This window comes from Caretta caretta, chromosome 2 (assembly GCF_965140235.1).
Source record: "Caretta caretta isolate rCarCar2 chromosome 2, rCarCar1.hap1, whole genome shotgun sequence".
Taxonomy (NCBI): Eukaryota; Metazoa; Chordata; order Testudines; family Cheloniidae; genus Caretta; species Caretta caretta.
This window is the reverse complement of record NC_134207.1, coordinates 181996706-182019059: the sequence shown is the minus strand read 5'-3', so window position 1 is coordinate 182019059 and position 22354 is coordinate 181996706. Positions and strand designations below refer to the sequence as shown.

The 22354-nt window shown below is 38.8% G+C and overlaps 1 protein-coding gene across 9 annotated transcripts in view; it reads left to right on the top strand.

Annotated features, from left to right (window-relative positions):
- BBS9 (Bardet-Biedl syndrome 9) overlaps nt 1-22354 on the top strand; it is a 455972-nt gene that overhangs the window by 324663 nt on the left and 108955 nt on the right. Inside the window, exon 23 of one of the 9 annotated variants that reach the window (XM_048839048.2) lies at nt 13851-15462. The exons of the other annotated variants lie outside the window; for them this stretch is intronic. Coding sequence (XP_048695005.1) covers nt 13851-13855 — 5 coding nt within the window. The 3' untranslated portion in view covers nt 13856-15462. Of the gene's footprint in view, nt 1-13850; nt 15463-22354 lie in introns of those variants that run through there. 9 annotated transcript variants of the gene reach the window in all.

Genomic DNA, 22354 nt, shown 5'->3' with positions numbered 1-22354 from the left:
TCCCCATACAGCAGTCAGATCCAGTGTCTCCCGTTCGGTCCATGCTGGAGCTCGTTTGCGATTCTGGGGGGACTGCATGGTCACCTGTGCTGCTGAGCTCGCCACAGTGACCAAACAGGAAATGAAATTCAGAATTTCCCGGGGCTTCTACTGTGTACCTGGCTAGTGCATTGGAGTTGAAAGTGCTGTCCAGAGCAGTCACAATGGAGCACCCTGGGATAGCTCCCGGAGGCCAATACCTTCGAATTGCGTCTGCACTACCCCAAATTCGACCCAGCAAGGTCGATTTTAGCACTAACCCCCTCGCCGGGAAGGAGTACAGAAGTCGATTTTAAGAGCCCTTTAGGTTGACGGAAGAGGGTTGGTTGTGTGGACGCATTCATTTTAAAATCGACCTAATGCGGCTAAATTCGACCTAACCCCATAGTGTAGACCAGGGCTTAGTGTCTAGATGCTATGGTGATGGGTGCATGAAATATATCTAAGTTGGAAGGATCATACTAAACACTCTGGGCAGGAATCTCAACTCACTGATTTTGTTCCTCCATCAAGTTAAGTGGAATTATTCCAGATTTATATCGGTATACGTGAGATCAGAATCAGGCTCTCTGGCATGTGATGGTTAGTAGGCCAAAAAGGATGAAGGTTAACCCCATTTGTGTGCTTGTTTTCTCTACTTGATTTTGTTGTAAAATTAAATTTGGCAACTTGTTAGTCCATAAAAAGACAGAGAAAAAATATTATAAATATTTAATAATTTATCAGGGCCAAACTAAATACTAACATACTTTGTATGTATTTTCAATACATCTGTCCTAAATAACAACAGAGCTTTGCCTGATAGCGCCTTCAGGGACCCTCTGGTGTCATGGGAAACAAGAGTTTAATCACATTTTATGAAACATTTTGTTTTTTTAAATAATAAAAGGGAAATTATATTCAAATAACTATATTTTAAATATAGAAAGCCATTCAATTCAAATCTGCCCCAAATTTATGCCAGTCTGTGGGGGGTTTATTTGTTTTTGTTTTTACTCCTAAGCAGTGTGAGTTAAGGCAGAGCATCATTATTTACCTCAACGATCTGGGTCTCCCCACTACCACCTTTGGTCATAATGTGATTTTTAAAATATATTTAATATGTAAGTGCATAGTGTTGATTAAGTACTTGAGAGGTCCTCATGGGAGCAGAATTTTAGGGCTGCCAAAAGTTGGTTGTGCTGCAAGGGTCATAAAAATGCAATTTATTTATGAATAAAAGGGATCAGATTATTCAAAGGAGAAGGGGACAATCAATAGTGAAGTTTAAATCCCCTTCCAGAATCTGCAAAACCTGTGCTAAGTGAAACGTTTGCAGCCTGAATGTATATTTAGCCAAGTATTTAGTTAAGTGTACACCACAGTAAAGGAACTTGCACATACCTGTGTGTGTACAGTTTCTCTGCTTCTCATACCTCCATGATTTGAAATGCTTAATTATAATTCTTTTTCTCCCTCTTCCTATTCTACTGATCTCACAGGAGTGGAATGTATGAATGAAGAAAGGCTGCCAATATCTTAAATTTCATTCATTAAAACTTTAAAGAAAAAGGTCTTATTAAATTATAAACATTTTTAATCTTCTCTGGAATGAAACTCCAAGCTATTCTAGAGACAACTTATACTTGAGTGTTTTGAGTTTATGTAAATAGCTTTTCATTCTATATCTCGATCTATTTGAGAATTATTTAGAATTACTTAAATTTACTTGGAATGTTTCTCCAGCAAATCAGGTTATTGACATCATCCATATTAGAATTAGAAAGAAAGAGACTTTTTCCTTTCTTTTTCAAGAGCCAGATCCTTCAACGTTCCACACGCTTCCTGCAAGGAGGTGAGTATTGTCAACTTCTATTGACTTCAGTGGGCCCAACAGGCTGAACTGTGGGTCCCTTTGTAATTAATGGAACTTTTGACGTTGCCTCCAGTGGGCCCAGGAATTAGCCTGTAGATAATAAATAGATAGCTAAATCTTCTCTTATCTGAATTTTAAGGTGCATGTTACTATGGTATATAAGGACATGATCCAAGGCCACTGAAGTTAATAGAAGGGAAATCATGTCTCAGCAATCTACTAGAATTCTTTAAGGTGGATCCAGTGGATATAATGTACTTATATTTTCAGAAAGCCTCTGACAAGGTCCCTCACCTCTTAAGCAAAGTAAGCTGTCATGGGAGAAGAGGAAAGGTCCTCTCATGGATCAGTACCTGGTTAAAAGATAGGAAACAAAGGGTAGGAGTAAATGGTCAATTTTCAGAATGGAGAGAGGTAAATAGTGGTGTCCCATAGGGTCTGTACTGGGACCAGTACTGTTCAACATATTCATACATGATCCGGGAAAAGGGATAAAGGGGTGGAAAAATTTGCCGATGATACAAAATTACTCAAGACAGTTAAGACCAAAGTAGACTACAAAGAGTTACAAAGAGATCTCACAAAACTGGATGACTGGGCAACAAAATGGCAGATGAAATTCAATGTTGAAAAATACAGAGTAATGCGTATTGGAAAACGTAATCCCAACTATCCATATAAAATGATGGGGACTAAATTAACGGTTACCACTGAAGAAAGAGATCTTGGAGTCTTCGTGGATAGTTCTCTGAAAACATCCACTCAATGTGCAGCAGCAGTCAAAAAAGCTAAGAGGATGTTGGGAATCATTAGGAAAGCACTAGAAAATAAGACAGAAAATATCATATTACCTCTATATAAATCTATGGTTCGCCCACATCTTGAATGCTGCATTTGAATGCTGCATTTGGTCATCCCATCTCAAAAAATATATTTTGGAATCGGTAAAGGTACAAAACAGGGCAACAAAAATGATTAGGGGTATGGAACAGCTTCACTGTGAGGAAAAATTAATAAGACTGTGACTTTTCAGCTTGGAAAGGAGACAACTAATGGGGAATATGATAGAGGTCTACAAAATGTTGACTGGTGTGGAGAAAGTAAATAAGAAAATATTATTTATTCATAACATAAGAACTAGGGGGGGGTCACCAAATGAAATTAATAGGCTGCAGGTTTAAAACAAACAAAAGGAAGCATTTCTTCACAGAATGCACAGTCAACCTGTGGAACTCTTTATCAGAGGATGTTGTGAAGGCCAAGACTACAACAGGGTTCAAAAAAGAACTAGATAAGTTCACGGTGGATAGATCCATCAATGGCTATTAGCCAGGATGGGCAGGGATGGTGTCCCTAGCTTCTGGTTCCAGAAGATGTGAATGGGTGACAGGGGATGGATAACTTGATGATTATCTGTTTTGTTCATTCCCTCTGAAGCTCCTGGCATTGGCCACTCTCAGAAGACAGAATACTGGGTTAGATGGATCTTTGATCAGACCCAGTGTGGCTGTTCTTATGAAAATTTTACATGGAACAGTTTTCAACTGGAAAATGCAGTTTAGTTGAAATAAATGTTTCACAGAAAATTGTCAACATAAATTGTTTTGAATGTCGTTTCATTTCAATAATGTTGAAATAGTTCATTTTGACATTATTGTTTATAGACTCATAGATTCATAGATATTTAGGTCAGAAGGGACCATTATGATCATCTTGTCTGACCTCCTGCACAATGCAGGCCACAGAATTTCACCCACCACTCCTACAAAAAACCACCTCACACCTATATCTGTGCTATAGAAGTCCTCAAATCGTAGTTTAAAGACTTCAAGGAGCAGAGAATCCTCCAGCAAGTGACCCTTGCCCCATGCTACAGAGGAAGGCAAAAAACCTCCAGGGCCTCTTCCAATCTGCCCTGGAGGAAAATTCCTTCCCGACCCCAAAGATGGCGAGCAGCTAAACCCTGAGCATATGGGCAAGATTCATCAGCCAGATACTACAGAAAATTCTTTCCTGGGTAGCTTGGATCTCACCCCATCTAATAGCCCATCAGAGGACATTGGGCCTATTTACCATGAATATTTAATTACCAAAACCATGTTATCCCATCATACCATCTCCTCCATAAACTTATTGAGTTTAATCTTAAAGCCAGATAGATCTTTTGCCCTCACTGCTTCCCTCGGAAGGCTATTCCAAAACTTCACTCCTCTGATGGTTAAAAACCTTCATCTAATTTCTAGTCTAAATTTCCTAGTGGCCAGTTTATATCCATTTGTTCTTGTGTCCACATTGGTACTGAGCTTAAATAATTCCTCTCCCTCTCCGGTATTTATCCCTCTGATATATTTATAGAGAGCAATCATATCTCCCCTCAACTTTCTTTTAGTTAGGCTAAACAAGCCAAACTCCCTGAGTCTCCTTTCATAAGACAAGTTTTCCATTCCTTGGATCATCCTAGTAGCCCTTCTCTGTACCTGTTCCAGTTTGAATTCATCCTTCTTAAACATGGGAGACCAGAACTGCACACAGTATTCCAGGTGAGGTCTCACCAGTGCCTTGTATAACGGTACTAAAACCTCCTTATCCCTACTGGAAATACCTCTCCTGATGCATCCCAAGACTGCATTAGCTTTTTTCACAGCCATATCACATTGGCGGCTCATAGTCATCCTATGATCAACCAATACTCCAAGGTCCTTTTCCTCCTCCGTTAGTTCTAATTGATGCGTCCCTAGCTTATAACTAAAATTCTTGTTATTAATCCCTAAATGCATGACCTTACACTTCTCACTATTAAATTTCATCCTATTACTATTACTCCAGTTTACAAGGTCATCCAGATCCTCCTGTAGGGTATCCCTATCCTTCTCTAAATTGACAATACCTCCCAGCTTTGTATCATCTGCAAACTTTATTAGCACACTCCCACTTTTTGTGCCAAGGTCAGTAATAAAAAGATTAAATAAGATTGGTCCCAAAACCGATCCTTGAGGAACTCCACTGGTAACCTCCCTCCAGCCTGACAGTTCACCTTTCAGTAGGACCCGTTGTAGTCTCCCCTTTAACCAATTCCTTATCCACCTTTCAATTTTCCTATTGATCCCCATCTTATCCAATTTAACTAATAATTCCCCATGTGGCACGGTATCAAATGCCTTACTAAAATCTAGGTAAATTAGATCCACTGCATTTCCTTTGTCTAAAAAATCTGTTACTTTCTCAAAAAAGGAGATCAGGTTGGTTTGGCACGATCTACCTTTTGTAAAACCATGTTGTATTTTGTCCCATTTACCATTGACTTCAATGTCCTTAACTACCTTCTCCTTCAAAATTTTTTCCAAGACTTTGCATACTACAAATGTCAAACTAACAGGCCTATAATTCCCCGGATCACATTTTTTCCCTTTCTTAAAAATAGGAACTATGTTAGCAATTCTCCAATCATACGGTACAACCCCTGAGTTTACAGATTCATTAAAAATTCTTGCTAATGGGCTTGCAATTTCCTGTGCCAATTCCTTTAATATTCTTGGATGAAGATTATCTGGGCCCCCCGATTTAGTCCCATTAAGCTGCTTGAGTTTCGCTTCTACCTCAAATATGGTAATGTCTACCTCCATATCCTCATTCCCATTTGTCATGCTACCATTATCCCTAAGATCCTCTTTAGTCTTATTAAAGACTGAGGCAAAGTATTTATTTAGATATCGGGCCATGCCTAGATTATCCTTGACCTCCACTCCATCCCCAGTGCTTAGTGGTCCCACTTCTTCGTTCTTTGTTTTCTTCTTATTTATATGACTATAGAACCTTTTACTATTGGTTTTAATTCCCTTTGCAAGGTCCAACTCTACTTGACTTTTAGCCTGTCTCACTTTATCCCTACATGTTCTGACCTCAATAAGGTAGCTTTCCTTGCTGATCCCTCCCTTCTTCCACTCCCTATATGCTTTCTGCTTTTTCTTAATCACCTCTCTGAGATGCTTGCTCATCCAGCTTGGTCTACAACTCCTGCCTATGAATTTTTTCCCCTTACTTGGGATGCAGACTTCCAATAGCTTCTGCAGCTTTGATTTAAAATAATCCCAGGCCTCCTCTACCTTTAGATCCATAAATTCTTCAGTCCAATCCACTTCCCTAACTAATTTCCTTAATTTTTGAATGTCAGCCCTTTTGAAGTAAAAAACCCTAGCTGCAGATTTATTTTTATTAATCCTTCCGTTCAGTTTGAACTGAATTAGCTCATGATCACTTGAGCCAAGATTATCCCCTATGACCATGTCTTCTATGAGGTCCTCACTACTCACCAAAACCAAATCTAAAATGGCATCCCCTCTAGTCGGTTTATCAACTACTTGATGAAGGAATCCATCAGCTATCGCATCTAGGAAAATCTGAGCCCTATTATTATTACTAGCACTTGTCCTCCAGTCTATATCTGGGAAGTTAAAGTCTCCCATGATCACACAGTTTCCATTAGTATTTACTTTATTAAAAACATTAAAAAGGGCTCTATCTCATATCCAAATTAGATCCCGGCGGTCTATAGCACACCCCAAGCACTGTCCCAGGGGTGGCTCTTATAGTTTTCTTCCCCAATTTAATTTTTGCCCAGACTGACTCAGTCATATCCATTTCATTGCTTCTTATTTCTTTACATTCTATCTCATCATTGATATACAGTGCTACTCCAGCACCTTTACCTTTATTTCGGTCTTTCCTAAACAGCACATACCCTTCAATACCTGTAGTCCAGTCATGACTACTGTTCCACCATGTTTCTGTTATCCCTATAATATCTGGTTTCACTTCCTGCACCAGTAGCTCTAGTTCCTCCATTTTGTTACCTAGGCTCCTCGCATTAGTGTACAAACATCTTAATTTTTGCTGTTTGGCCTCACTCACATTCTGTACCCTATTAGGCACGGTCATTTTACTACCAGTATAACCTATTAGACTTGTGTCTATACTGCCCTTCCTCCTACCCACGGCTGTATCCACTCTTACTTCATTTTCTTTCCTCTCAATGCTAAATTCTGGCGTGGAGATTACCTGGACATCTCCCAACCATCTCCCCCTAATTCCTAGTTTAAAGCTCTCTTAATCAGTTGTGCCAACCTCCATCCTAGAAGTCTATTTCCTTCCCTACTCAGATGAAGTCCATCCCGAGAGAACTGTCCTCTATCCATGAATGCCTCCCAGTGGCCATACATCTCAAAGCTCTCCTTATAGCACCACTGCCTAAGCCATCTGTTGATAGTCATAATCGTGTCACACCTTTGTTGCCCTTCTCTAGGCAGAATCCCACTAAAGATCACCTGAGCCTCAATTTCCTTAAGCGTCTTCTCCAGCCTAGCATAGTCTCCCTTAATACTTTCCAGTGAGAATCTAGCCGTATCATTTGTTCCCACATGAAGGATAATTAGGGGATTCTTTCCCGCTCCCTTTAGAATCCTTTTCATCCTCAGGTCTACATCCCGTATCTTAGCACCTGGAAGACAGCACACCCTCCTATTCTCTGGATCAGCTCTGGTTACAGGCCTATCTATTCTTCTCAGTAAAGAGTCCCCAATCACATAGACCTGTCTTTTCCTAGTGATGGTGCTATTCTCCAGTCTATCCCCTGTTCCCTCTGGCTGCAAGTTTTTTCCATTCCTATTCTCCCTTGTAATCCTCTTTAACCCATCCTGTATCCTCCTGGGGCTCATATTTGGTGTAATCTCCATTAACTCTTCCCCTTTTCCTATAGGACTAGCCGCTCTTCTCTTCTTCCTTGCCCTTCCACCTTCAATGACTACCTGCTGAGCCCCTTCTTCATTTTCCAACTCTGCATACCTATTCTTGAGCTCTATTTCCCCTTCACTAGTCCATCTTTTCCTCTGCCTGGTTCTTTTAGTCACATGCTTCCACTGACCACTTTCCTCACCCAGTCTCCCCTCAGAATTCCCCAGTCCTGCTTCCATCTGCAAGTCTGAGCTTTTCCCTTCAGATACCTCATGTCTTTGCTCCATAATCTGCTCAAACCCCTTCCTAAACTCAGCTAGACTTTCCACTTGCATCTCCAAACCTCGGATCTTTTCCTCCATCAGCTCTATCAGACGGCACTTCATACAGACAAAACTCTTACCAGGTGCCCCCTCCAGGATCATGTACATACCACAGCTTCCACATCCAGTCATCTTCATTGTGTCTTCTGGTACATTGGTCACTCCCACTGCTACCTCTGTATCTGTCATTGCCTTTCCACCTAAATCCTGTTAATCTGGGAAACAGAAACCACACCAAAACACCACCCCCACAGCAAAACAGAAGCACCACAAGACAAACTCCCACTCAAACTCCCCTGTTTACAGCTCTGTTTGCTGGCTCCTGTTCTGCTGCAGCTGTCTGTGCCGCTGCCTGACTGGCTGCTACCTTTATAGGACCCCTAGTCAGAGAAGCCCCGCCCCCTAATCAGGGCTCAGCTTCTTTCCCAGCACAAAGCCCCTACAAGCCTCTACACATACAAATACTACCAATACAAAACCAAACACAAATACCTTCTCCTCCAACAGAACTCCCACTCAAACTCCCCTGTTTACAGCTCTGCTTGCTGGCTCCTGTGCTGCTGCAGCTGTCTGTTTAGTTTCATTTTGGTTTGACTTTTATATTAATTCTAATACCATATTAGTTATATTTAATATTTTATCTATATTATGTTCTGACATCGGAATGAAACCGTTCAATGTTTCCAAATCAAATTTTCTGTTTTTGATTTTCAGGATTTCTTTTCTGTGAAAAATTCTGAAATTTTGCCTTTTTGTTCCAACTTGGAACAAAAAATGAATTTCAAAATGTTGGCATTTCCCACATTTTCCAACCAGCTCTAGCATTGAGCTACTTTTAAACCCTTTACCATTCCATTATGGTAATCCAAAATGACCCTGGCAGGATTTCAACATTTGTTTTTTGGGAGTCTAAGTATTTCAGACCTGAAGCTGAGGCCAAAATATGCGTTCACTTGGTATGGCTGTGTGTACATCTGCAGACTTCGATGATGACCACATTTCTTTTCCCAGTAAACCCTTGTGAGAGATTTGTGCATCTGTCTTTTCTCTTGTATGTGTGTTTATGTATGTATAATATCCAGTCCACTTGGATAAACACCATATAATCATAATCTGTTCAGGTCAAGAGTTTGGGGAAGTGAAATGCATGCTGTCCACTGTGTATGGCTGATGTACTGCCCTTCTCTTTCCTTCTCCCATAAATTTCTGTTAGCTGGAATGTCAGCTTCAGCCCATCCTTACCAGTTAGCACTTAGAGGCTTCTGGATTTGCATAAATTTGAATCCTATGACTCTCTGCTCCCCCTCCAGTCAACCTCCACCAAGGTTTTTGCACTAGTATATGAAAGAGTTGGCACAGGGACCATTTCCATAGTGTATAAGGGGCGCACAGGCTACACTACATGGCTTCTGCCCATATTCCATATACATGCACTCTTTGTAACAAGTAAGTTGTGCTGAAGGCCTTGTACATGATCCCCAAACCACAAGAGCATTTCACCCTATGATTCTATATATGAGTAACATACACACATGTTGCTGCTTATATACTTGTGTAAGCCCAGGTAGGATGTAGACCTGATATATATTTATCGTAATTGTTCTTCTTTCTTATGCTCCTGTTGTCTTTTACTTTATACCTTTTTAGGCTAATCAGTGTTTTGTTTTCTTCAAATCTGATTTAAAGGAACTTGTGCCCATGGAGAAGGGGTAAGAGTGCAGCTATGTCTCTTTAGATTTATGTGTCTACAAAGCACTGATTTAAACAACTTTTCTTTAAACAGGAATTATTTTAGGAGAAAGTGTTTCTTCAATGGCACTCTCCCTTGGACATTTGTCTGATAAGCAGAGTTCTTTGTCAAGAGAGTGACATCTCCTTAATGCAAGGGCAGGCTCTCCTTTAACTCACTTTTTCCTGATCTGAACTGAAGGCTCAGTGGTTTTTTGTTATGTCATTTTACATGGAAGGGTAAAAGGAGTTATGAAAATGATACCAAAAATGGAGATTTCCAAGTCTAATTTTATATATATATATATATATATATATAAAGTAATCATTCTAGTTTATTCATTTAAAACATGTTCTTGGTATTTCCCAACAATACAATTTTTAAGGAATTTATTGTGTTGGGGGTTATTTACTGAGGGTTGTGATAAAACTTGAGGTCTAAAGTAAAGATTTGTTTTTTCATATGCAGTTGTAGCTGGCTTGCATAGCTGATTACAGCCCTTATTCTACAAACACTTACCCATGGCAATAACTTTATGCATACAAGTAGTTTGAAATCAAGGTTCTACTCACATACATAAAGTTATTCAAAGCTGGTTGTTTCCTGGATTGGAACCTCAGCTAGGACCTATTTAGGGTTTTTTAAATATATCTTTATTTTCCCATAATTTTTGGATTTTAAACCTTGGTTATTTTTAGTGAACGAAAGAGGTTATTTTCCATTTCTGGTGTGTGTGCTCACATGTGCGCTTGTGTACACACGTATAACAATTATTTTAATCATTTTGCAGCTGGAAAATAAAAAATATTTACATTTTTTTTCTCTAGTCTTCATAGTTTACTCTCTAACGTACCATTATTTGTTGGTTTTAATATTGCTTTGTTGAAGAATTCAGGTTTTTTTAATTGTCCAGGAAAGTAATGATCACAATAAGAACAAAACAAAGAAAATTGGGAAGAAATCTCTTTTTATACAGTTTGTTCAAAGTAACTTTTCGTTTAGCTCTGAACACAAAGACACTAACTGTGAGGTCTACTTGCACTGTTGCATTGATAAAATTAGCCTCTCTACATGAAATATTAGCTCTCTTGTATACATTTCCTCCTTACTATGTTCAATTATCTTAATGCATGTTGTAAATGACACTGATTCATGGGCTTAGTGCAGGCAGAAGTTCAAAGACCTACATCAGGAAAAGATCCGGGAACCAAAAGAAAAAACACCCCCAACTGACTTTATAATTAATTAACTTCACCATATAGCTTCATAGCTCTTACTTGACAGAAATTAGGGGGTTGGATAAAGAGAGAGATTTTTTTTCTTGTACTCCTCTTCGCATTGGACAGGTTGTGTGACTGTCTGTGTTGGGACTTGCAAAGAGACTAATTAAAGAATTCATGGGTTTATGGAATTGCTGGCTTGTAAGGAGAATATATTACATCTGTGCTAGGGGGAGGAAAACGTAATTTAATAACTTAAATCCAAAGTGCAGGGGGTGGAAACCTCAATTAGAGTTACTATTTAGTCTGATTTATAGATTAATTTGGCTCAGTTAGATCAGATTTGTGTCATCATAAAGCTATACAGCAGAAAAAAAACATACCTGTTACTAGCTTGCCTCCGATAGGTCCTTTTCATTTTGAATTATTTTATTTGTTTGTTTCAAATTTCCTTCGAACAGAAAAGCCCTGTGGCAGCGGATAAAAGGATCTGTTGTTCTGCAAATTTTAAGGAAAGTGAAAGCAATTCTCCTTTTCCCCTGAGGGGGCTGCTTTTGAAAGACGGCTTCTAACTTTGTAGGGGAGAATTTGCACCTGCAGTTTAATTGTACCCACATTGTTTTGCTCCCTCAATTAATTGAGCAGACATAGTTTGGGATTTGGCCATTTAAACTGCTGATGACACCTGCTGATCAGGTAGTTAGATGGCTAAACCCCATAATTTGCTCCTACAGGTGCAGGTGTAGAACTTCATGAGTGATTGGACTGAGGCCTATTTAAAATTTAGAACTCAGTTTCCACTCCTCCCCCCACTTATTTTTCAAAAGTTTAGGTTAAGGCTGCTTACCCTAATATTATTGCTGTATCCCCTGACCTTAGCCTTGGTAAAAAGTTATTTTATTGGTAGATGTTATGGTCTTATTTGCCTTGATAATGTAATTTGAAAAGTCTTTGTGTGTGGTATATTTAATTCAGATAATGTTTTATTTTCCATTTTATTTACGTATTTTTTGGTGGTATAGGTATGGTATTAAGTCAGACAAAGGGTGCTGGGTAGGCTTTCTGGAGCAAAATTGCATTCACTTTGCATTACTGGAGTGATTAATACATGTTGGCAGTACATCCTTGAAAGAAGAAAATAGCTTCTTGTCTTCAAGGCTCCTGATTGATAACTCCATTATATACTGTATTAAACATAGCATTTCTTATTTATGCTGATCTTGATCCAGGAACGTGTAGTGAAACATCTGGCAGTGGGCAGACCAGAGGCCTGAGCCTGTGAGGGCCATCTTTGCACAGCAATAAGAAATTGCTTGATAATTCTGGGGCATATGGCAGCTTGTGCACACATAACTCAGCAAGCTAGCTTTCACCTCAGAGGCATACAGGGGTCGTTGAAGTCTATTTACTGTTCATCATGTCAACCAGTGGACATGTTCACTCACACACCTTCAGGTATCTTGTAATCCCTAGATAGGTGGATGGACCTCAGATTGTATGCAAAGGGGGTCTCTTTGTTCCTCTCCGCCCTTCGTGATTCTGGTCACAGATGTCTCCTCTCTAGAATGGGGAGCTCATCTGGGGGACCTCCAGACTAAGGGACTTGGCCAGATCAAGAACTCTCTCTCCCCGTAAAGGTTTGAGAATTTTGAGCAATTCACCTAGCGTGTTGGCTTTTCCTTCTGTGCATCAGAGGTTGTACTGTGCAAGTCCTTGTGGCCAACACTGCTGCTATGTTCTACTTGAACAGGCAGGGAGATGCCAAGTCAGATTGTGTTTGTCAAGAGGCAATGGAACTTTGGGATTTTTATGCCGCAAATTATGCTCACCACCTCACATCTCCTGGTGTTTAGGAGTCTCTGGCGGATCATTTCAGGAGAGCATCCAGCATGAATCACTAATGGTCCCTCAGAATGGATAAAGCCAAGTCCATTTTTCATCTTTGAGGAACACCACAGATAGACCTGTTTGCTACACAATTGAACAGGAAGTGTCATCTATATTCTGGTCCAGAGCAGGTCACAGTCCGGGCTTTATCTCAGATGCTTTCCTTTTATCATGGAAGGATAAGCTGCTGTATGCCTTTCCACCCATTAATTTGATTTCAAAGATGGTTATGCAAACTCAGAGAGGCTCACACCACTCTACTCCTGAGAACACCAGCCTGGCCTTGATCAGATGCTGCACCCCAACGCTTCCTGTCTCCAGCTTGGATGTTCAATGGTTAACACTTCAGGAGACTGAGCGTTCCGTAGACTGAGCGTTCCGAACATTCTGTTGAATAGCAGAAAATCATCCACCAGATATAATTACACAATGAAATGGAGATTTTTTCTGTATGGTTCCAGCTGTGGCGTTCTCCTCCTACGCACTCTTCCCCTCAGTTTATTCTGGAATATTTACTCCACCTAAAGGGAGAAAAGGGGTCTTTGAGCATTCACTTGGTTCCTGTTTCCACATTCCATTCTCCTTTAGAGAATCAGCGTAGATCTGATTTTTTTTTCAATTATAGGATTTTTGAAGGCATTGAACAGGCTCTGTCCACCCGTGAGAGTACCCACACCTGCATGGGATCTAAATTTGAATGGTTTTGGCCTTAATAGATCCACCTTTTAAGTCTATGGCTACTTATTCATTTTTGCATCTCTCCATAAAAGTAGCTATTACTTTGACCAGGAGGATAGCGGAGCTTCAAGCATTATTTGCCGACCCTCCTCATGTACGGCCTTTATAAGGACAAGGTTTAGTTGCATGTTCATCCTAAATTTCTGACTGCGGATGCTGTTGGACTTCCACCTTAATCAGTCTATATACTTAACCTTTTTTCCAAAGCCTCACTCTCATAAGGATGAAGAGAGTCTCCATGCTATGGATGCCTGCAGTGCATTAGCCTTTTACATGGGCAGGACTAAACAGTTTAGAGTGTCCCCATAACTGTTCATTTCTTTTGCTGACAGAATGAAGAAGGGGCAACCTGTTTCTTGGCAGAGAATATCTTCCTTGATCTCATCCTGCGTACAGCTGTGCCATGACATCACTGAAGTTCCTGTACCTGAGAGAGTTTCAACACATTGTACAAGAGCACAGGCTGTATCATCTGCACTCTTGAGTCAGGTCCCCATCAGTGATATTTGCAGGGCTGCAATTTGGTCATCTGTACATACTTTCACTAGTTGTTATGCTATCTCCCAAGTCTTGAGACATTATGCTAGATTGGGGATAGTTGTGTTGCAGTACTTGTTCAGATGGACTCTAAAACCCTTCTCCATTCTGAACTACTTGGGAGTCACCTGGGTGGAAAAGACATGTGGAATCACTCAAATAAGAATTTACCTGTTCTGTAACTGTTGTTCTTCGAGATGTGTTGCACATGTCCACACTATGACCCATCCTTTCCCCCTTTTGCACTGGAGTCTATGCTTACTGGATTCCAGTTTGAAGGAACAGAGGAAGGGTTGAGGCAGCTCTGCCATTTATGCCATCAGCTGGGAGCATGAATGTACACAGGGCACATGCATTGCCCCAACGACTGCCATTATGGGGGAAAAATATTCTGTGGGTTGATGTGCTTGGTGCACACATATCTCCAGCGGAATGGACATGTGCAACCCATCTCGAAGAACAACAGATATAAAAAAGGTAAGTAACCATTTTTAGGAAAGGTAGCCTCATGATCTTAGTTAAACTGAGGCTTTCCTGTCCTTAGAATAGAAAATTGCTAGGTTATTTCCAGTGCCATAATATTGTGATGTTTGACAAATGATGCCTTTTTCATGACTTCTCTACTTTTTAAATTAAAATAGTGATTTGTTGATCTTGGTGTTTATGATGCTGTATAATCATAGATGATGTGGTCCCTGTACTCAGGAGTTTACTAAGTCCCCAATCCTGCAAAAACATGTATGCATGCTTATATTTAAACCCCAGTGGTTCTATTGACAGACATCTCTCAGAGTAAAGAAATTTATTTTGGGGTTCTAATCTCTTAGTTGTCCAGATTTATTTTTTAGTTTGTTTTTTGTGAGTGTGCACATTCATGGTGGATTATTGTTGGAAAGCTCTTATGGTAGAAATGAGTTTGAGGGAAGGATTTGAATTAAGAGACGGAGGTTGACTGGGCCACAAGAAATGAGAGGGAATTCCAAGTCTGGGGGAACTTTTCAAGAAGACATGAAACAGAGAAGGAAACAAATGAGACGTTAAAGAGAAGGAGTTTTGGGAGGAGCAGGCAGCAAGAACTGTCTAGGAAAATATGTGAAAAGGTGAGATCCACATGCAGTCATTGCAGCCTGTTTTCCATTGCTGTGCTCTGCCTTGTTCTGTTTCATAATGATTTTCCAAGTACTACATAGTTTTTAAAATATCAGCATTTAATTTTAATTTGAGCAGCTGCAGTGCTGGTTTATTTTTTAAATACAGCTGCTGAGAATCAGTTGAGTGTTTAGGCATTTTTATGTTTTTCTTGATGAGTTATGGTCAGCTTCTTGCCAGCTAGTGTGTACACAACTTCAAAATGCGGTTTGTCATAAAACTATTAAAATGCAATTGATGAGCAAAACTGATATTTCACATTGTTTTGAATATGGCGTGTTTTCTCACATGGCACTGTTTCAGACTGAATATTTTTGGTGGTTGATTTCCTCTGTGAAAAGTAGATGGACATGTCTGGAAGGGAGCCCTAAATGACATTGTAGCTACATACAATAATATCCTTCCTTGTTATGGAAAAGTTAAGTCCTACTGGGGGAACAAGCAAAAATAATAAAAAATCTAGATAATTTTGCACAAGTTCACCACCAGCGGAGTTCCTTACATCATTGCTATTACTGTGTTAATCATCAGTATGGGAATGGGCCTGCTTCTGTGCAACTCAATAGAAAGACTCCCTTTGACTTCTATGGGAATTAGATCAATCTCTATGGTTTTTAAAGGTAGTAGAGGCAAAACATTCAAATTTTGCCTTCCTTACAGACAATGTTATTTTTTAAATTCTCTTTCTTGGTTTCATATTTAGCACTCTTTGAAACAGTGCTACATACAAAGTCCTATGTAAAGGAAAAAATACTGATTCAGAGGTCTGACTCCTTCATAAAGCCATATTTCTACCAGTATTCTGTGTTTTCCTATGTGTAGTCCTTTATCGGGAAAAGATCTGTTGTTCCTGAGTATACAGGAAATGCTATGTAGTCAAAATACCACTTGACACTTTATCCTCCTGCAAGCAGCAGTGTAGCTGAAGTTTGACTATATCATGCATGTATGATTCTTGACAATTATATTACCAAGAATAACAGTCTCTGTGACAAAACTGACAAATTTATAATATGTGTTTAATCAGCTGCCCATAAGTTAAATAAATATCTGCTCAGCTAAATTACTTTCTCTGAAAGTGTCATTGAGAGAAGATTTGCATTGCATTTGACTTTAAACCTCAAGATCTGATCTCAAGACACTTCTTGTGTAGCCAATAGCGAATAAGGCTATTTAATTGTGGCCTTTTCTGTTACTTGAAGCTTTGTAATATTTGAGTTTTGAGTTTTCAGTGTTCAACAAATCATCTTACATGATGGATGTCCAGCAGCAGTAAAGATTTCAAAAGAAACAATGTACTGTATCTGACTGGTGTGTAGGTTCCATGTTTTAGTAAAAAAAAAAAATAGCATTAGATTATTGGTTGCGAAGATTTGGAGGTCAGTCCAAAACCCATTGAAGTCAATGGAAAACTTCAATGGGAATTGTTGAATCAGTATATGGTAAGCAATTCAAGTAGATCCTGAGGCGCGGGCTATCTCTTTATTAACATTATTGTAGAGCAGAGTTTGGGCATCCATATTGTCTAGGTGTAAAATACAAGATTTATATGTGAGGGGGCTAAAGAGCCATAAAGGGAGATCTAATGTTCAGTAATTGTATAAAGGAATCGGAGTGCCTATGTCATCAAGTCAAGTTTTAGAAGAGTTTCCATAAGTTAGTTGGGGGAGGAGAGAAGAAAGTTAAATATGGTAGAAAGACTATGCTGTGTCACAGCAGTTCATTCTTGCTTTCTGTAGTGAATGGTGATGTTCTCAAGTAGCTGGGGCTTGGGATCTAGTGTTCTTTTTATCTCTCTTGGAAGGAAGTTTCCATAAAAGTTGAGAAGAGATGAACACTTATGACCTTGATATCTCCCCAGCACTGACAATTAAAAAAGGCAGTATTTAATCCTCCCATGCAAAGGTAGATGTGATCATGCAGAATACCTTCTAGTCCACACTCTGTTTGTATGAATCTTCAATAAGTGGATATCAGACACCTCTCTAGATTTGCTAAAGCACGTTACACTTTCCATATTGGAACTGAATCCATTTGAAGAACATGTAACCTTGAAAATTGGAAGAATTCCTTTATATAAGGAAAATATGAGACACTTCACTCTCCCAATTCAAACTGCTCAGTTCCTCTTTGTGGAGTTGTTTATAGTATACTATATGCTACTTTCTTTAAATCTCATCTGGTAGCTAATTCATAATTATGCATTTCATAAAGTATTAAGAGTTGTGCATATTTTGGCACAGTCTCTATGTATTTATTTTACAAATTTGCACATTTTGTAAAATTTAAAATATAAAACCTTACCATTTGGAGATATTCCTGAATGAACTGAATGTTGTGATCTTTACAGCCTCATTCTCAGGACTTGTAACAAGATTTTCTATAAAGTGTGATGTTCATCTGGTATTTTTTCTGCCGTAGGAGATGTCTTGGGTTTTGTTTTCAACCATTACTTCAGCTGTTAAAAACAATAACAGTATAAAATAAATAACTTTTTACTAGCTATCAATTACTGGAAAAGCCAGACCTTTCTAGTCTATTATATATTTTCTTTCTGACATGATACTACATGACTGGCTCTTCGGGAGATTCAGTTCAGCAGTTCTTCCCTATTCAACATAGCATTTAAGCAACTGAAGCCAATGGAACTTAGGCATGTGCTTAACATGAGTCATATACAGAAGTGCTTTGCTGAATCAAGGCCTGGTGCAGGAACTGTCTTTTTATTATTATTGTGTGTGTGTGCAGGGTTTAGCCCAACTGGGCCTGGATCCCTGACTGGTGCATCCAGGTGCTCCTGTAATACGAGTACTAATGTTCTTGTACAGTAGCAACTTTCACTGGCATGTGGTTAATTGGAACCAAAACTTTTAGTTTAAGTAGACTAACAAAACAAAAAAGAAGCTAGAATTAATTTCTGTTCTTGCTTGATGGTAATCTTTATTTCACACATCTTCAGTGCTATCTGAAGTGCCTTGGATGCACCAGAGCTCTGAATACTACTAGTATATGAAACCATATACAGCTAGCTAGCTAGCTAGGTATATATAAAGCTAACTACAGTATCTCACGCAGTGTGAGAAGGAATTTATACCATAAATTTCCTTTTTAATGTTGGATATGATCAGGCTGCTACTCAACACTCCGTTTTTCATAGATCTGTCTGATGGCAGTCTGACATCAGAATTCCAGTTCAGCCAATCATTTATATTTTTTCTTTGTGTTTATAACTATAATTTTTCTCTAGGTATAACCCAAACCAATTAAGTCCTAATAAAGTCCATTTAACTATGCAGTGTGTCCAAGACAACATTGTTTAAATGATTGGGGGTGGGGGTGTTGCACTGCTTATTGCTTTTCACATAAGAGTAAAAACAGAGCTGGTTCAATGGGAAGTGTGGCAGCAAAAGTAGTTAAGACACCTGTTAAAATCATCAGCTGCACTGAGACTTGCAAGGCAGCCAGTCAATTCATTGCATACTTTTCCAAATGATATTGTGGTGACACTCAGTTTCCCAAAGTTCCAAATGTTCCTTGGCTTTGTTTTTGGTCTCATCTATTTGCAGAGTTACTGTATAAAAATTTAGAAAAAATGTCCTCATAGCCATCTCTGTTTCTTTAAAAATCTGTTTCCTCCCAGGGAGGGTTGCCAATTTTGGTTGGATGTATTCATGGAGATTTCATCACATGACATAATCTTTAATTAAAAATGAATCTTTAATTCCTGGAGACTCCAGGCCAATCCTGGGGGGTTGGCAGCCCTACTACCAAGTATGCTAATAGCCTGATCCAGCAATGTGCTGAGTACCTTCTGTGTTGTCAGTGGGATCTGAATGCTTCTAGCAAATAACAGGAGCCAAACAATTGGGTTTGAAAAAGTCTACCTAATCCCTGAATTTCCTGATCCCAAGCCATTTTGGGGTTTTGAGCATTTGGAATCCACCAGTGCTGCACTTGTTGCTTATTACCACTACTATATCCTAGTATATTTGATATTAAGAGCACAAATAGGAAGTCTCCATAAGAGAGCACACCTGTGTCAGTCTGTACTAAACGGAACATAAAATAGTGCCTCTCTCTGTAGATAGTGCAGTCATTACATTTAAAGTTCACAGAAAACAAATGTCTAATAATCACATAGATAAACATACCACGCTCTCCACCAGGTTTCTGCTGTGTTCACAAATGCTTGCATTGCTTTTGGTCTTAGGAGATTTGAAATTTCAGTCTGGATCCAGATTCGCAATTAGGGCCCACTTCATCCCTTCAACCTACCTTTTAGAATGAAACTCATTAACTACATTACTGCTTTCCTGTGGAAAGAGTTGTACTTGAGAAAGGCACACATGCAGATGTTTTTCTGTACTGGCTTTCAACTCCTAGCAATGCAAAAATGAAATTAATAATTGGCAAATGGACAAAAGCAGTTTTTGTGGATGTCTGTGTCATCTGGTGATGGTGACTTTTGTTTCTCTTAAAATTTAGCACGTTTTTTTCCAACACCTGTTCTCATCAGTCTCTGAACATGCTTTGCCTTTATTATCTGCAAAGAGTGGATCTTTAATCACCTATCTTAGCTAGCTAAAGTAAATGTTAACACTGCACCCTTTTTGATCTTTGCTGTTTGTACGGAATAACCATAAACAGTAGCTCACACTCTTTATTCGGAGTAACAGTAATCCTAATAACAAACCCTTTGAGTGAATGTGTGGCTGCTACTCTGAAACCAGTCTTTATGTTATTGCTGAAAGCAGTCAGTCTCTGATGTTTTCATGAGTGATCTGTCAAGTATTGCCCTGGTTGATGCAGTTTCCTTGTTCAGCTGCCCTATGGAGCTACTATAAATAGCCCGCAGTTTAAGACAATAGTTTAGTTTTTAGTCCTATCATTTGGGCTGGAAATCTGCATTGAGTTTGCAAGTTTTGGAATATAAAGAAGAGGGAGTTGATCTTTGTAATGACTTCTGAGCAGTTCATAAACAATAACTAAGAGCACCTCAGCACTTACACCAACATGCCACCCACAAGAATTATTACTGGTCAAGGTAAATGTATCCACTTAGACAACTAAAAACTACTAAAGTGGAGGTGCATTAAGCTAAATAGCTAAAATTAGGTAACACACTGCTTAGGACAGCTGATTTGTGGGACGTAGGCATATTTATATTGATTTTATATTTCAGCCTGAAGATGATGTGGTTATTAATCAATAATTCTCATGATAGATTTAAGGGAAAAGGGGGGCAAATAACAGTGAGAGGGCCTGTGGTACATAGTTCCCTTAATAAATAACAAAAGGTTGCACTTTGATTTAGGTTTGGAAGGATTAGATTTTTATCAGTAAATGTCGGTAAATGTCAGTTTTACCATACACACACAAACCGACGAAAAATATTTCCATTAATAATAACCAAAATTTACAGAGAGGAAAAGTAAACAAAATGCTGCTTTGGAGTTTATGAGAGATTAAGGATATTTCATTTGTGTATTTTGACATGTGAAGTTGAAAATTTGTGTTTGAACGGTTATAAAGCCTCAACTTTAAATCTACTCCCATTAAATAATTATTGTCTGCCCTCCCCTCATAGTTTCCTGCAACTGTGAAAATGTATATTGATAAAAATAGAAAAAAATGCTTAATACCCATAATTTCCTGGAACTGTAAAAATTTAAATAGATAAAGATTAGGAAAAATGCTTAAAAATAAACATCAATATTACCCATTGAAATTGTAAAAAAATTAAAAATTGAATTCTGCCAAGCCTACTTATATTGTGCCTTTCCTCCAGAGAATTCAAAGATTTACAAAGATGGGTAAGTTATACTGCTCTCATTTTACAAAAGGAGGAACTGAGATACAAAATTTAAGTGACTTGTGCAAGTTCACACAAAGTCAGTGGCAGAGACAGGACTAGAACCCATGTAACAGGACAACTCCTTGTTGCCTTGTTAGAACCAATGAGTAGATCATGCTACCTCCCTCACATGATTTCGCGTCCTAAAATAACAAACTTTAAATGATAAATCAATACATTGAATAAATAAAATAGTTATAGTTCCTTGAGGATCAAAAATAGCTGTTTGGACCAGTTTCTACCATCTGTATTCTTTTTAAGTAGTACCTTGTTGAATTAACTGCGGTGGGACTGGTCATGGAGTAAGGTATTACTCTATGAGTGAAATGCTGTCCCTTTGCAGTCAGTTGGAGTTTTGCCATTGATATCAGGGGGCTAGGTTGGCAGAATCTGGTTCATGGTCTTTGGAAGCTGATTATAAAAATTGTGTAGTTTATCCCTTCCAGAGAAGAAAATTATTTGGGGATCTAGATATCCTATCACTTCCTCTGCTGTGTTCTGAAAGAAATGTCTCCTCCACATGAATTCAACCAAAGTAATAAGTAAATGACTTCAATCTAAAGTAACAAGTAATTTTGAGTGCCTCCATTTTTGGGTGCCCAGCCTGAGAAACCTGAAAGAGGCGGTTTTGCTGGAAAATGTACATGTTAGTTTGGGAAAAGAAAATCTGACTATCAAATTAACAATGAAATTGTATCCAATTCTCAGATCTCTTTTTAAGATTAACTCATTTTAACTCAAAATGACAAATTTCATAACTCAAAATGACTTTGAAAACAATCATATTTAACATTTATTTCTATAAGAGACTCATTTTGCATGCACCCAGTATTTGTGTTAATTTTAATTTGCGTTGTACTTCCATGCGTAAGAACATTTAAAAAATTGGAAAAATGTACTTTTAAGTCTTCTTTTAGTTTTTAAATTAAAAGATTCTTGAAGATGCTATTTTGTTTTGGAATTCTGAGAGCCAAAACCTGAAATAGTAGATGAACTGAGGCTTGCATTATCAAAAGGAATTAGATGCCTAAGTCCCAGTTTTAGGCACCTAAATCCCATTTTTGGGACCTCTGCAATGCACAAAACTCCCACTGAACCCCAGAGATGCTTAAACTCACTCAACATCTAAATTTTTGCTGCAGAAGTTCTTTAAGTGCCTGTGTTTCTGCTTCTGAGCATGTGCAATACTGCCTCCTTCTAGGTACCTGAATGCCTATATCCCACTAAGCCCCAAAGTGATTCACCAATCAGGGGAAGACAAGCATTTGGCCACCTAAGTCACACGTGGCATGGCCT